Here is a 12,626-nt window from a genome sequence, read left to right as displayed (position 1 = left end):
ACTGTGCCCAGCCAGACACTGCCTTTCGGAATGCATTCCCTCAGGATTTCCTAAAAACCTAGGCAGCTTGGAAATGAAGACCAACACTCACGTTGCGGCTGCAGCCTCCTGGAGTTGATCCCACGCAAGGGTCCCTCTCAGAACACCGCACCCCATCCCCTTCATATCCTTCCTTGCAAACACAGCTGCAAAGAAGAATGCACAAAATCAGCCCTGGAGTGAGGAGCACCAGCCACCCAGGACAGGGCCAGTCAGCCAGGGGTGAGCCACTGTGGCCAGGCAGGTGGCCAGCTGACTCTCGTGGAGGAAGGCAGCGTGTGAAGGTGGCCAGGGTACTTCTGGGGTCTAGAGTGAGATATACCTGGGTGGGAACCAGGCCCCCCTCCTAAGAGTTGTGTGACCTAGATTTTCTGCTCCTATTGAACCAGAACTTGCCTCTTTGCAACCCCAGCTCAATGCTAGTTATTCCCTCTGGTCCAGCAGAGAACAGCTCTGCTTTCTCTTGTATGTGACAGTTCTTGAAATGTTTGAAAGTGACAGTGAAACTTCTCTTCCCCCATTGGATCCCTCAGATATTTCTTTTTTTCCAAACAACACTCTCAGGTGCCTCATTCTCTGAGCCGACATAGTTCCCTGACCCATTAATGCTTCGTCTCAAGATGTTCCACACTGACACGTTTTGCAGGCCATTTGTTCATTCATTCATTCAATCAACCAATCAATATCTATTGACGGCTCCATGATTCCACCATGTCCTACTGCCGCAGTCTGGCTGGGCACAAATCACGAGCCACTGAAGCAGGAACAAACTTTATTTCTGAACTCCACCAGCACACTCCACACACGCTCCCGGGAATTCCCCCCCCCCCCAACGCCACGGGGCTCCTCCAGGAACCAGCAACCGGAAAATCCCTCCTCCGGCACTTCCCCAACCAATGGGAACTCTCCGGGAATCCACGCGAGAGCTCAAGCGGAACTCAATGGGAACTCCGCCAGAACTCAAAAGTCATCATCTTAATGGCTCGCTAGGTCACCTCTCAACCACTACTTCTGGCAAAAATGCCATGCGTCATCCCTACTCGGCTGTGGCCCTCAACATCCTACTGTAACTTACTCAGAGATACTCTCCAAAGTTAACAAAAATATTTCTCCTATATCAAGGTTCCTAGAGGAGCTGTGCACTTTATCTGGCGTCCACATGAAGAAATAGTTTGCTCCTTTCAAGGTGTTTGACCTACGCAAGGTAACATGGTACATACAGACAGACCTCTGTGGGTGACTGACTGAAGAGGTTCCTAGGGTAATTTTGATTATGTGCGATGTTTGCCTTATGCACTGAAGCAGATCCTAAGGCCTCAGGAAGACGTTCTATAGAACAATTGTGGAAAAGGCAAAGTCCAGTCTCTGGCCTCAGGTAGCCTACAGTCTAGTGGGGAAGACAGATCAAAACAAGTAAGAAAATAACTATGAAAATATGGATCAAGAGAAGTGGTATAAGAACAGGGCCAGGAATTCCAGACAGCCTCTGCATTCCCCACGATGTTTTGGGTGGTGGACTGCCTTGGAACCGCGTATCTCCAGACAGAAAAGGTCCCTACAGCATTTCTCATGCCCTGAGCCCAAGGAGGTTTTAGGCAGTATTAAAGAAATAAATGGCAATCCATTGACAAAAGATTCCATTTCATGCCAGATACCTTTAACAGGAGAGCAATTATTAACAGCCTTAGGAAAGGTAAAGGTGCCTTTGAAGGTTGGAATTTGGTAGCAAATCTTCATTGCTTTTCACATGTGTGATCTTAATTACAGTTTGTCACCAGGTGACATCTATAATGGGCTAGCCTCCACCATTGCCCTGTTAAGGAGGTATTAGTATTAATAAGAGAAGTGAGGCTCAGAGAGATTAAGTGACTTGCCCAAGGTCACACAACTGGTATGTTTCAAAGCAGAGAATGCTTCAATTTGAATCCAGCTCAGTCTGACATTCTTCCACAAAAGCCACACATCAGCCGGAGAGAACAAGCCTTTATGCACAAAAATTAGATATGGGCTGTCTCCATCTAACAGTGGCACAGAGACTATGGGTTGTCAGGGGTCTTCCTTCTCAGACCTACCTGGCTGTCCCATTGCTATATTCACAGGTGGCATGGATGTGACAGAACTGCATGTAGGGCCCACAGGCTGATGTCTGCTTGTCACAGAATCTCCCCGCGGAGCCATCTGTGCATGTCCCAGCAAGGCAGGCACCGTCGCTGTCTATCCTGTTGTCGCAGGTTCCGTGGACACACAGACATTCTGAAGAGAAGGAATGGGGACACTCACGGCTTGGAGATGCTCAGCCTGGGGCACCCCAGGGCAGGGCGCCCCTCCTCTGGCCTCCTTCTCCTGTCACAGAGGGGCCTCTCCTGAATGCAGGGAAGCCACCGGCTGCTGTTTCTTAGTGTCTCACTATTTTTCAGGCCACCTGAGCCCGGGGAGCCCAACCGTCCCACCCAGGAGGAGAACCTGGTCCCCAGGGTACTTTATATGTCCATGTGGGGAGTGGAAGAGGAAATGGCTTATATTACTGGGAAAGAGGCCAAGGAACTCCACCTTCAACCCCTCTGTGGTTGGGGAGTTTAGCCAAGAAATTTCTCACCTTCTCCACATTCTGGAAAAAATAACAGTGATTTCTCAGGCTGGCAGAGCCCCAGATGGGCTCGAGTGTCACTCTTGATCACAGAAATCCATGATAACCAGTGGTTAATATTTGGGCCCTGACTTTATCTGAGGCATGGGCCCAGCCTTCTGCATGTACCATATCATAAACAGTCACCAGCCCCAGGAAGTAAGCACCCTCATAACCCCGTTTTCTAGATGCAGAAACTGAGGCCCAGAGAGGTGAACAAAATTGTTCAGCTTGCCATTAGGTTCCAAGCAGGGTCTTGAACTCGGGTGTTCAAAGTCTATTTCTATTATATTCATGGGCATTTCTGCATCTCTGCTATCATTTTAAACTTCAGCTGCTTCCTTTGATTTGAGTAGAGGTCTTGACAATTGCAACGAGACCCAGCTCATCAGACTCTGGTGCCTGTGCATACTACGGAAGTGAGAAGGAGGGACATGGAGATTCTCCAAGGAAGCGGCCAAGGATTCAGGACTTTGTCCCAGAAAGAACTGATGGGATAGGAATCAGCAGCCACCACCAGGAAAGGGAAGAAAGATACAAGCAAGAGGCTCTGGAAAACCACAGCTGGATTTAAAACAAAATATTTCTTAAAAAATTTTAAGTAAGCCAGGCTGAACCTGCAAGGAACAAGACCCCCCTGGGAGGCTGTGGGCAGCCACAGACCAGGGATGAGAGACACTGGAACTGGAAGCCCAGCCCCAGCCCCAGCTCCCACCCCCTGCCCCAAGGCCTCAGACAAATGCCAACATTGAATCTCTTGAATTAATGTCTGTTTTTCATCTTAGAACATAGGAAAAAAATAACCCCACCACAATATTTGGAAAAAAAGAACAATAAAATAGGATTCAACAGCCCTGACTGTGCTGTGCTCTAGTTTCTGTTGCCTTGAGGGTGTTTGTGAAGATGGTTAAAGTAAGGGGGGAGGGGGAGGTCATGTGCTTTGTATCTGATGTGTGGGGTTAGTTGTGTTGGCAATGAGTGTGGCTTTGCTTGTGGATTACTTCCTGGGTGCAAGCTCTGTGTTAAAAATCTCCAAATATGACCCCACTCTATCCTCTCAACAGTCAGATTCTGCATCCATGGGTTCAACCACCCTTGGATTAGAAATGTTCTGAAAAAATTTGCATCACTCAGTGAGACCCTGTCTCTAAATAAAATCCAAGAAAGGACTGGTAATGTGGTTCAGTGGTTAAGTGCCCCTGAGTTCAATCCCTGGGACCAAAAAAAAAAAAAATTGTATTTATCCTGAATATATACAGACTTTTCTTCTTATCATTATTCCCTAAATAACGAAGTACAACAACAGTTCATATAGCTTTTACATTGTATTTTGGCATCATAAGTAAGCTAGGAATGGTTTAATGAGAAGATATGCAAATGCTACATAGATTTGTGCATCCATAGATCTTATTATCCATGGAGGTCATGGAATCAGTTCCCCCAGGATTCTGAGTGACAACTGTATCAATATTATCTTCATTTGATATGTGGAGAAATGGAGAGACATTTCCTTAGGTCATATAGTCAGTAAATTGCAGTTGGAGAACTTAACTTCCAGTTGGTCTAGACTGCATGGAAAATTCTTACCTATTTGTTTCACTATGTTATTATTTTCTAACCTTAGCTTAGAAATATGTATTTAAAATGCATATATTTAAATATACACAGGATGTCATTTTTAAAAGCCTCATACATTTTTCTAAAATTGTGTCTGATTTTTTTTTCAATATTCATTGTTTGGAACTTTCTAACATGTTCTGCAAGCTTCTTGATTCTTATACTACTGCACTTAGGATAAAAGCAACAACAGCAACGACAATAAGAGATAATAGTAGGACTGGGGTTGTGGCTCAGTGGTAGAGCACTTGCCTAGCATGTGTGAGGCACTGGGTTCAATTCTCAGTACCTCATATAAATAAATAAAAAAAGGCCCATTGACAACTAAAAAAAAAAAGAGAGATAATAGTAATAGCCTAATTATAGGCTAACTTAGCACATTGCATGTGCTAAGCATTGCTTTAAGAGAAGAACTTTCCATTTGTAATTGGCACTAACCTTGCGAGTTACTAGTTACTAGTGTTACTATTATTTACAAATGAAGACCTGGTGGCCTAGAGAGGTGTAGTAACTTGCTTAAGTTACTGCAAATAGAGGTGCTGAGAGGACTGCTTGAGAGCAAGCCTGTTCCTTGATGCAGATCCACGACTGCTGCAGGGATGTGCAGTTTTCAAAGGGTGCCTCCCCTTTGGCATCCCCTGGGAACTTGTTAAAAATGCACATTCTCAGGCCTCTTCCTAGGCCTAATGAGTCAGGAACTCTGCAGGTGGGGCCAAGTCTTTGGCACCTGCTACCACTTGAGAAGCAGCACTTAAGAGATGCCTGCGATTTTAGAAGTTGGTGCTTTATAGTTATATGTCAAAGTGGAATTCATTGTGATTCATTCCTACCTGCACGCAGCACAGTTTGATTAGGTTCATTCTGCAGTTCCTCCCCTTTCCAATTCCTTCTCCCTCCTCCTCAATCCCCTTCTTCAGCTCCACTGTTTTGTGTTTGCATGAGATCCCCTCTTTTTATTCCTCATTTCTCTCTAGCTTTCACATATGAGAGAGAGTATTCAACCCTGACTTTCTGAGCCTGGCTTATTTCACTTAGCATGATGACCTCCAGTTCCATTACTGGAGGACATTACAAGCAGATGTTATCATTTCATTCTTTATGGCTGGATAATACGCCATTGTGGAGATACACCACATTCTCTTTATCTATCCATAACTTGGCTGTTGTGAGCTGTGCTACTATAAACATTCTTATGTCTGTATTTTAGTTCTTTTGGATCAACGGGGGAATCTCATGAAGATAGAAGGAAGAATAGTGGAGTAGAGGAAGGAGATCAAGGGGAGGGAAGAGGAAGGGAAAGGGGAAGAACTGGGGACAGAAAGGGAGCCAATGATGTCACATGTCAAGATGAACTCCCCTGTTATGGACAACTAAAGGCACTAATAGGAACATAAGGAAAAAAATGCCTGAGACGATGACGTACTGCAAGCAAAATTACCACGAGACGCCAGGCCTGTGCGCTGGTTGGCTTTGTGCAAGAGGAGTCTGGCAGAAGGAGGCCCTGGAGTGCCACTTACTTTTGTTACAGCGAGGTCCGTATTTACTGGGGTCGGAGCAGAACTGGCACCGGGAGCCTTGGAAGCCGTCGTCACACATGCACGTCCCATTGCCACTGCCGCCATCTGCACACTGGGGGCGAGGGCAGGCCCGGTGGGTCGTCAGGACACACCACCAGCCATCTGGCCACCACAAACCCACTGAGCACCTACCGTGGGTGCCAGCCTGGCCAAGGAGTCACAGGCACCCACGTTTCATGGCGTCGCTGTGAACTCGGGTTCCCTCCCACTTGGAATGACTCTTTGGGACTCCTCGTGGGAAGTGCGGTCATCTTGGTATCAGATAGGATGCAAAAACAGTGACCGGGAAGGGTTGTCCTTCAAGGGGGGGACCACAAGGATGAACTGAAAACTTTCACATGACATTTAAAAGATGGCAGTGCTAATATGGACCTTCAGATGTACGCCTGGCCTTTCTTGCCCCCCACGCTCCCTTAGCTCTGTGACTCCCCAGTGTGAACTTGTCTGCCTCCCGCCTGCCCAGGCCCGGCAAGGCCAGATGTGTAGAGGGACACATGTCAGAGTCCAGTACAGTCTGCCTTCCCAACCACCTGGCCACCGTCAGGAGTACTGGCCTCTTCCCATTCCTTCCTCCTGTGTAAGGTCCCCACTCGTGGCTGCGTGGTCCTCTTTCCCCTTACAAGAGCCGTATTTTAGATGTGGACCATTAAATGCTCTGGTCTATGATTTCCCACATGCTTCATGGCTACTTTTACCTTTGGCCTCCAACTGAAATGAGCTGAGTTTTGGCCTGTACAGCTCAGTAGGTTTGGTAGATGGGTTAACAACAAAAGCAGTCACTGGGCAACATTATCAGATTTTTTAAAAGTACCATGAAGTCTTAGACCGTGACATCTCCCATAGAAGAAAGTGCCATCTCCCACAGACACTTTCTGGTTTTTTTTTTTGTTTTTTTTTTTCCCCTAGTAAAATCCATTTCTTTTACTTCCTGGGAACAGTGACCACATTGTGCTCTTTTTTTTTTTTTTTTTTTTTTTTGGTTCAGCAGTTTTGGGAAATTATTGTGACACTCGAGTTCAGCATTTGTGAAACTGTGTCCGTGTCTCAGGGGCCTGTCCTCTCACCTGTCCGTTGCCAGAACATGGATTGGAGAAGCCTCCTGGACATGGGCTACAGTCGGGCCCGTAGAAGCCTCTGCAGCACTTTGGTACCTGAGAAGCAAAATGTGTGTTGTCCCTCGAAAGCCCAAGAAGAGGACGGATTCCTCAAAGGAGACATGTTTTAATTTCCATTATTACAATAAACTGCTTCAGGGCCCCCCTATGAGCTTGGCTTTTCACTTTGGTGCATGATGACATGGCTAGTGCTCAGCCATCTGGTCACCACAAACCCACTGGGCACCTACCGTGGGTGCCAGCCTGGCCCCCGAGCAGTGAGCAGGACAGATGAGGACTGGTTCCCACAGAGGTTCCGTGGCAATCAGGGAAGAGTCCATACAGAAATTTAAAAAAGCAAAAGGTCTTTCAGAGAATGGTTTGTGCTGGGAAAACAGAGTACTGTGATCTGGTGGTGGCAGTGGAGGCTGGGGTCGGGGGAAAGGGGAAAATGGGCAGGCCACTGTGGATCAGGCAGTGACACAGAAGGTGGGAGTGATGTGGAGACTTGAAAAACGAGTTAGCCCCAGAAAATCTGGAAGAGCGTCTGGAGGGCGGAATGGCAGATGTGGATGCTCTGAGGCAGGAAGGTGGATGAGAGACAGGCAGGAGACTCAGGCAAGAGTGGGCTCAGTGAAGAGGAATCGGGGTCTCAGGGAGATGTGATGCAGGGAGGGGGTGACCTGGTTGCCATGAGGAGGTTCCCTTGCAAAGTCCTACAGGCCACCTGTGACTATGGGCCCAAGAGTGTGGCCTTGGATCTGTCTCGCCTTTGGTGGCCTGGATGAGGGCCCTGGCCACACCCCCCTTACCTGCACAGTAGCATTACAGTATCGGGTGCAGCCGCTCTTCAGGCCCATTCTGCCCCTGTAGACGCATTTTTGTGTGAAGAGAGCCTGGAAGACAGGCAGTGGGCAGAGCATATCAGGGTCCATAGCCCCGTCCTCTGGGTATCACACCGCTGCTACAGATGCATGCCATTCTATTCTGTTTTTCTGCTGATGTCAGAGCACAGGCCTCCCCAGCACACCTGGTTCAGGTCAGAGCTCAGTCGCTCTCCTTTGGCCTGCTTCCTGGTTGGTAGACTCCAGGCCAGCGTCTGCACAGTCCTGGCACATGTATCTCTCTGCCTCTGCTCACGCCAGGGCAGACGCCTCTAACTGATCAGGGAGCACTTCCTAGTAAACCCTGGATGTGGCCTAGCTCCCTTTTCTGATCTAACCACCCCAAGCTCCTCGTCCAGACATTTTGGAGTTCATTGCTATTTTGTGCAAAGATCCACCAGCAAAAATATCAACAGCCTGAGCTGTCCTCTTTGGAGCGGGAAGATTTCAATGCCTTCTGGCACTCATTCTTAAACCTTTGATGTCCACCCATAAGCATCCAGAACTACCACCTGTCGAGAACTTACATGAGGCCACACATATCACACCTCTGAAGTCATCAGTCTTCAGCTTCCTGTGAATGTTTTTGTGCCTTTTTTTTTTAATAGATAAGGAAACTGAGGACTGTACAGGAGAAATCACTGTCTTTTTCACGCATATGCATCAGGTCCAGAGAATGAGTCTCATAACCCATTAACTTTAGGAGTCTCTACAGGTCTCAGCTGTCCAGCCTGACACAATAACGCTGACAACTAGCTTCATCATAGGAATTTAGTTGCTGGCTCAAATTCTTCATGAGATAAATGCTTCTCCTATCAAGTTTCTCTCTTCCTCTGAGGCTTCCGCTTAAGGACCATGAGAACTTCTCAGGCTATAAAATCCTACAGTCTTAGCTATTTAAAGGAATTCCAAGGCCCCTGAGGAAGGAACATTCCAGCCTTCTTGGGATCTCAGGATAACGTGGATCATGGGAGGGGTGATTTGGGGACTCTTTGGCTCTCACTCATGCAATCCCTTTCTCCTCTTTTGCTGGGCCACAGCGGGCAGGACGGTGGTTACACAGAGCCCAGATCATGACCACCAGGAATGCCGGCTCTGTGTGTTCTGGATTGGTTCCCAGGCACACAGAGGGTGCTGCAGGTGTGCCTGCTTCAGTGCTGCTACACAGGGCATCCAGGACCACGTCCGTGTCCATCCACACATAGCAACCAGGGTGACACCAGCCAACCAGGTTTCCTTTCCTCCTCCCTCCCTGTCCCTGGCAGCACTGAAGAGCTCAGAGGTGACAGCTTCATTAAGAAAAACAAATATCTACACCTATTTAATTTTGATGTTTGGCTTTATTAAATATTTCACAATAAGATTACATTGATAAGCTTGTCAACTTCTATAATAATCTATCCCAAGGATGAATGATATTTCTGGTTGAGAAATTCTTTCTTATAATGAACTTGGAAGCAGAAATTTCCATCATCATTTTTACCTTTGAACACTCTGCTTTTTGCCACCAATAAAGCACTTGGTATATGAGCTACAGGTCACTGCACAACTCTCTGTTTTCATTTTTAGACTGAATTTCTCAAGATAAAAACAAAACTAGATCTTACTCATTTTTACACCCCAGAACACTATGTCTAATATCTGATCGACCCTCAATAAACATGTGCATAATTCAATTGAGCTTGAAAAGCTTCTGGTTGCTCCAGGGTCTTTCCCCTGATGTTTATTTTATTTAAAATTGATGCATAATAACTAGACATATTTATGCGATACAGTATGATGTTGTATTCCACATTGTGGAATGATTAAACAAGTTAATTAGCATATCTGCTACTTCTCATGCTGTCATTTCTTTGTGGGGAGAACATTTAAAATCTATTCTTAGCAATTTTGAGATATACAGTTAATTATTATAAATTATAATTGCCATGCTGTGCCTAACCTCTGTAATCACTAGAACTTATTCCTCCTATCTAACTAAAACAGTGTACATTTCTGGACATTTCTTTCATTTATTTTTTTCCTCTCCATAATAAGACTTATGAGCATAAACCAACATTAAAAATGGCAAATTTAAACACTGGGTTTTATTTAAGAGGGAAAAGCAGAGAAGAACCCTTCCTAAGAGGCTGGTTGATTTTGACATTGTGCTTGGGTTTTACTTATGCTAATACTGTTATTATTATTACTTAAAGATGAAGAAAATAGAGCAAGAAGGTTAAATACTTGGTTTGGATGTGAGGTATCCCCCAAAAGTTCACGTGTGAGACAATGCAAGAAGGTTCAGAGGAGAAATGATTAGATTATGTGAGTCTTAACCCAATCAGTGAATTAATCCCTTCATAGGGATTAACTGAGTGGTAACTGAAGTGTTGGGTGTGGCTGGAGGAGGTGGGAATTGGGGCATGCTTTTGGGGCTATATATTTGTATTTGGAGAGTAGAGTCTCTCTCTCTCTCTGCTTACTGATCACCATGTGAGCTGCTTCCCTCTGCCACACTCTTCCACCATGATGTCCTGCCTCACCTCAAGCCCCAAGGGATGAAGTGGTCTTCTATGGACTAAGACCTCTGATATCGTGAGCCCCCAAATAAACTTTTCCTCCTCTAAAATTGTTCTGGTCAGATCCTTTAGTTACAGTAGTGAAAAAGCTGACTGAAACAACTTGCCTGGGGTCAATGAGCTTGGATTCACACACAGATCTGTGGTGTCTCTGGCTAGCACCCCACACAGCAGGCTAAGAGCTAGTTTCTGTTACCCTCGTTGCATCAACATCTTTTAAAGAAGGAAGGTAGGAAGGGTGAGAAACCACACCACTGGGTTCCTTTGGTGATCTGTGGTTTCACAAAACTGTCACACTCACTGTGGGTTCAGAGTTGGCAGGACATTTGCTCCAATACACCAGGGAACAGCTCACACAAGAGCCCTGAAAGGAAAGACAGCAGGTCAGTACTGGTGTCCCTTTAAGGGGGACAGGGGGACAGCTCCATCTCTGGACTCAGATTCTCTCTTTGTGAAGGGGGTTCCACTCACTATAGTTCCCCAGGGGAGAAGAGGGAAGTCAGTGCTGGGGAGGGGTGTTTGGAGGAAGGAGCAGACCCTGCTAGAGTAGCTCTTTCCACTGCCTCATTCTGGATAGAACCAGCCTGTCCACAGGCCCAGCTTTCTGATCCCTCTGAGGGAAAAAGTGTTACCATTGGCCGCAGACTCGGGGCCATGTTCTCTAGTGGGCTTAGCAGTACAAGGTTGAACACGGACACTCTGCCCGTCAGTCCCCTGGATTCTCCTCCATTGGTTCTCAATTCAGGTGGGACAAAATGGGTGTTGGCCTCCAGGTCTCCAGATCTGTTCTCTGATCTTCTCTACCTGGCTTTGCCCCAGTGAGTTGACCACACAAAAAATGGCCTCTTGAATCTTTGCCAGCTTCCAACTGGCTTGGCTAATGGGAGGTACCAGCAGGGGACTGGTGGGTAGAATAAAGCAAGATCGAGGATTCTTCCCTGTTCCCCTCTGCTCTGCCCCATCCCTCTGAGACATCCTGACAGACATCACTACTTCCGCTCTTCTGGCTCTCACTGGGTTCTGGTAACTCTGTACCCTGCTCCTGGGCTCCTGGGTCCTGGTGGAAATGGTGGCCTACCAGTGCTCCTCCCTGAAGTCCCCAGCATAACCTGTCCTTGGCCCTGTCCACAGCCCTGCAGTGGGCTCCGGGATGAATTCTGTTCCCCACAGGGACCCTAACTAGGAGCGTGATATTTATTAAACCTCTAAAGTCCAAACACACAGGTGAGAAGGTAGCTATGAGTTCAGCCTGGTGAAAATTGAGACTTCTAGAAGGTTCCAGCTGCTCCTTCTCTTTGCTAGTCCTTAGTACACACTTTCCTGAGAGTCTGTTTGGATGTATAACAGATCCAATAAAAACCACCCTAACTAGGCAGAACAGACACAAAATAAGACTAGAGCAAACAGGAAACAGTAGGGGAAACTTCTTTCTAAGGCTGACTCTGAGGAGTTCTTTTCCTTTAGCCACAGTTCTTTGGGTTGTAGCTTAAACCCACAGCTTCATTCTGTCCATCAGGGACATGGAGAATAAGCTTTTGAACAATCTGAAACAGAACAACTCTGCGACAAGGTGGGCAGTGGGGCTGCCATTGTCCCTCCACACACTTCCTGTCCGGAACTTGAATGGCAGCTGCTTGGGGAGGGCTCCGAGAACCCTTGAAATTATTGATTCCTACTCCCTTTTTCATTTCTTTCTTAGGAGAGGAGACCACTTTCTCTGGCCTGTTTGGATCCTCGCCCAGGTCTAAGCCAGATGATGACCCGCTATTGCTTATCTCCAAAGAATGAACCAAACAGAAATCACTGTCAGGAACTGGCTAGGAGGCCGACCCTGTTGATAACCTCTCTTAAAAAGGGGTGACCAGAATGGGGTAAAATCTCCCTCGGGGCATCTAACTGGTACAGCCTCTGCTCAGGAGCCTAAAACATAACAGTCATGACATTAATTAAGAACTCCAAAATAAAAAAAAAAAAATCACCACAATCCCACGCCTAGTTCTTAGCTAGCTATTTCTAGTCTTTATCAAGAAGACAATAAGATGAAATAAAATAAAATGAGGCCATTTTTCCTTGTTCAGTCCTATGTTCCAAATACTTCATGAGGACAATCACTGAAGTATTATTGAAGTGTCCTGAAAATGCCCAGTATTGTAACTATTTTGGGGTTACGGTCTCCATAGGAACTTAAAGATGGCACACAGAGCAGTGTTGGAATTTGGGGTGCTTTG

The 12,626-nt window shown here is 46.5% G+C and overlaps 1 protein-coding gene across 2 annotated transcripts in view; it reads right to left on the bottom strand.

The window, feature by feature from the left end:
* Positions 1 to 12,626, bottom strand: part of STAB2 (stabilin 2) — a 155,410-nt gene that overhangs the window by 89,356 nt on the left and 53,428 nt on the right. For both annotated transcript variants that reach the window (XM_081311104.1, XM_081311103.1), the window contains 6 exons: positions 10,700 to 10,762; positions 7,766 to 7,849; positions 6,924 to 7,010; positions 5,800 to 5,911; positions 2,112 to 2,292; positions 92 to 185 (listed from right to left, as the gene is read on the bottom strand). In XM_081311104.1, the coding sequence (XP_081167230.1) occupies positions 92 to 185; positions 2,112 to 2,292; positions 5,800 to 5,911; positions 6,924 to 7,010; positions 7,766 to 7,849; positions 10,700 to 10,762 (621 nt within the window). The remainder of the gene's footprint in view (positions 1 to 91; positions 186 to 2,111; positions 2,293 to 5,799; positions 5,912 to 6,923; positions 7,011 to 7,765; positions 7,850 to 10,699; positions 10,763 to 12,626) is intronic.

The sequence above is a fragment of the Spermophilus citellus genome (genome assembly GCF_964194105.1).
Source record: "Spermophilus citellus genome assembly, chromosome: 10".
Classification (NCBI taxonomy): Eukaryota; Metazoa; Chordata; class Mammalia; order Rodentia; family Sciuridae; genus Spermophilus; species Spermophilus citellus.
This window is presented reverse-complemented; position numbering and strand designations above follow the sequence as displayed.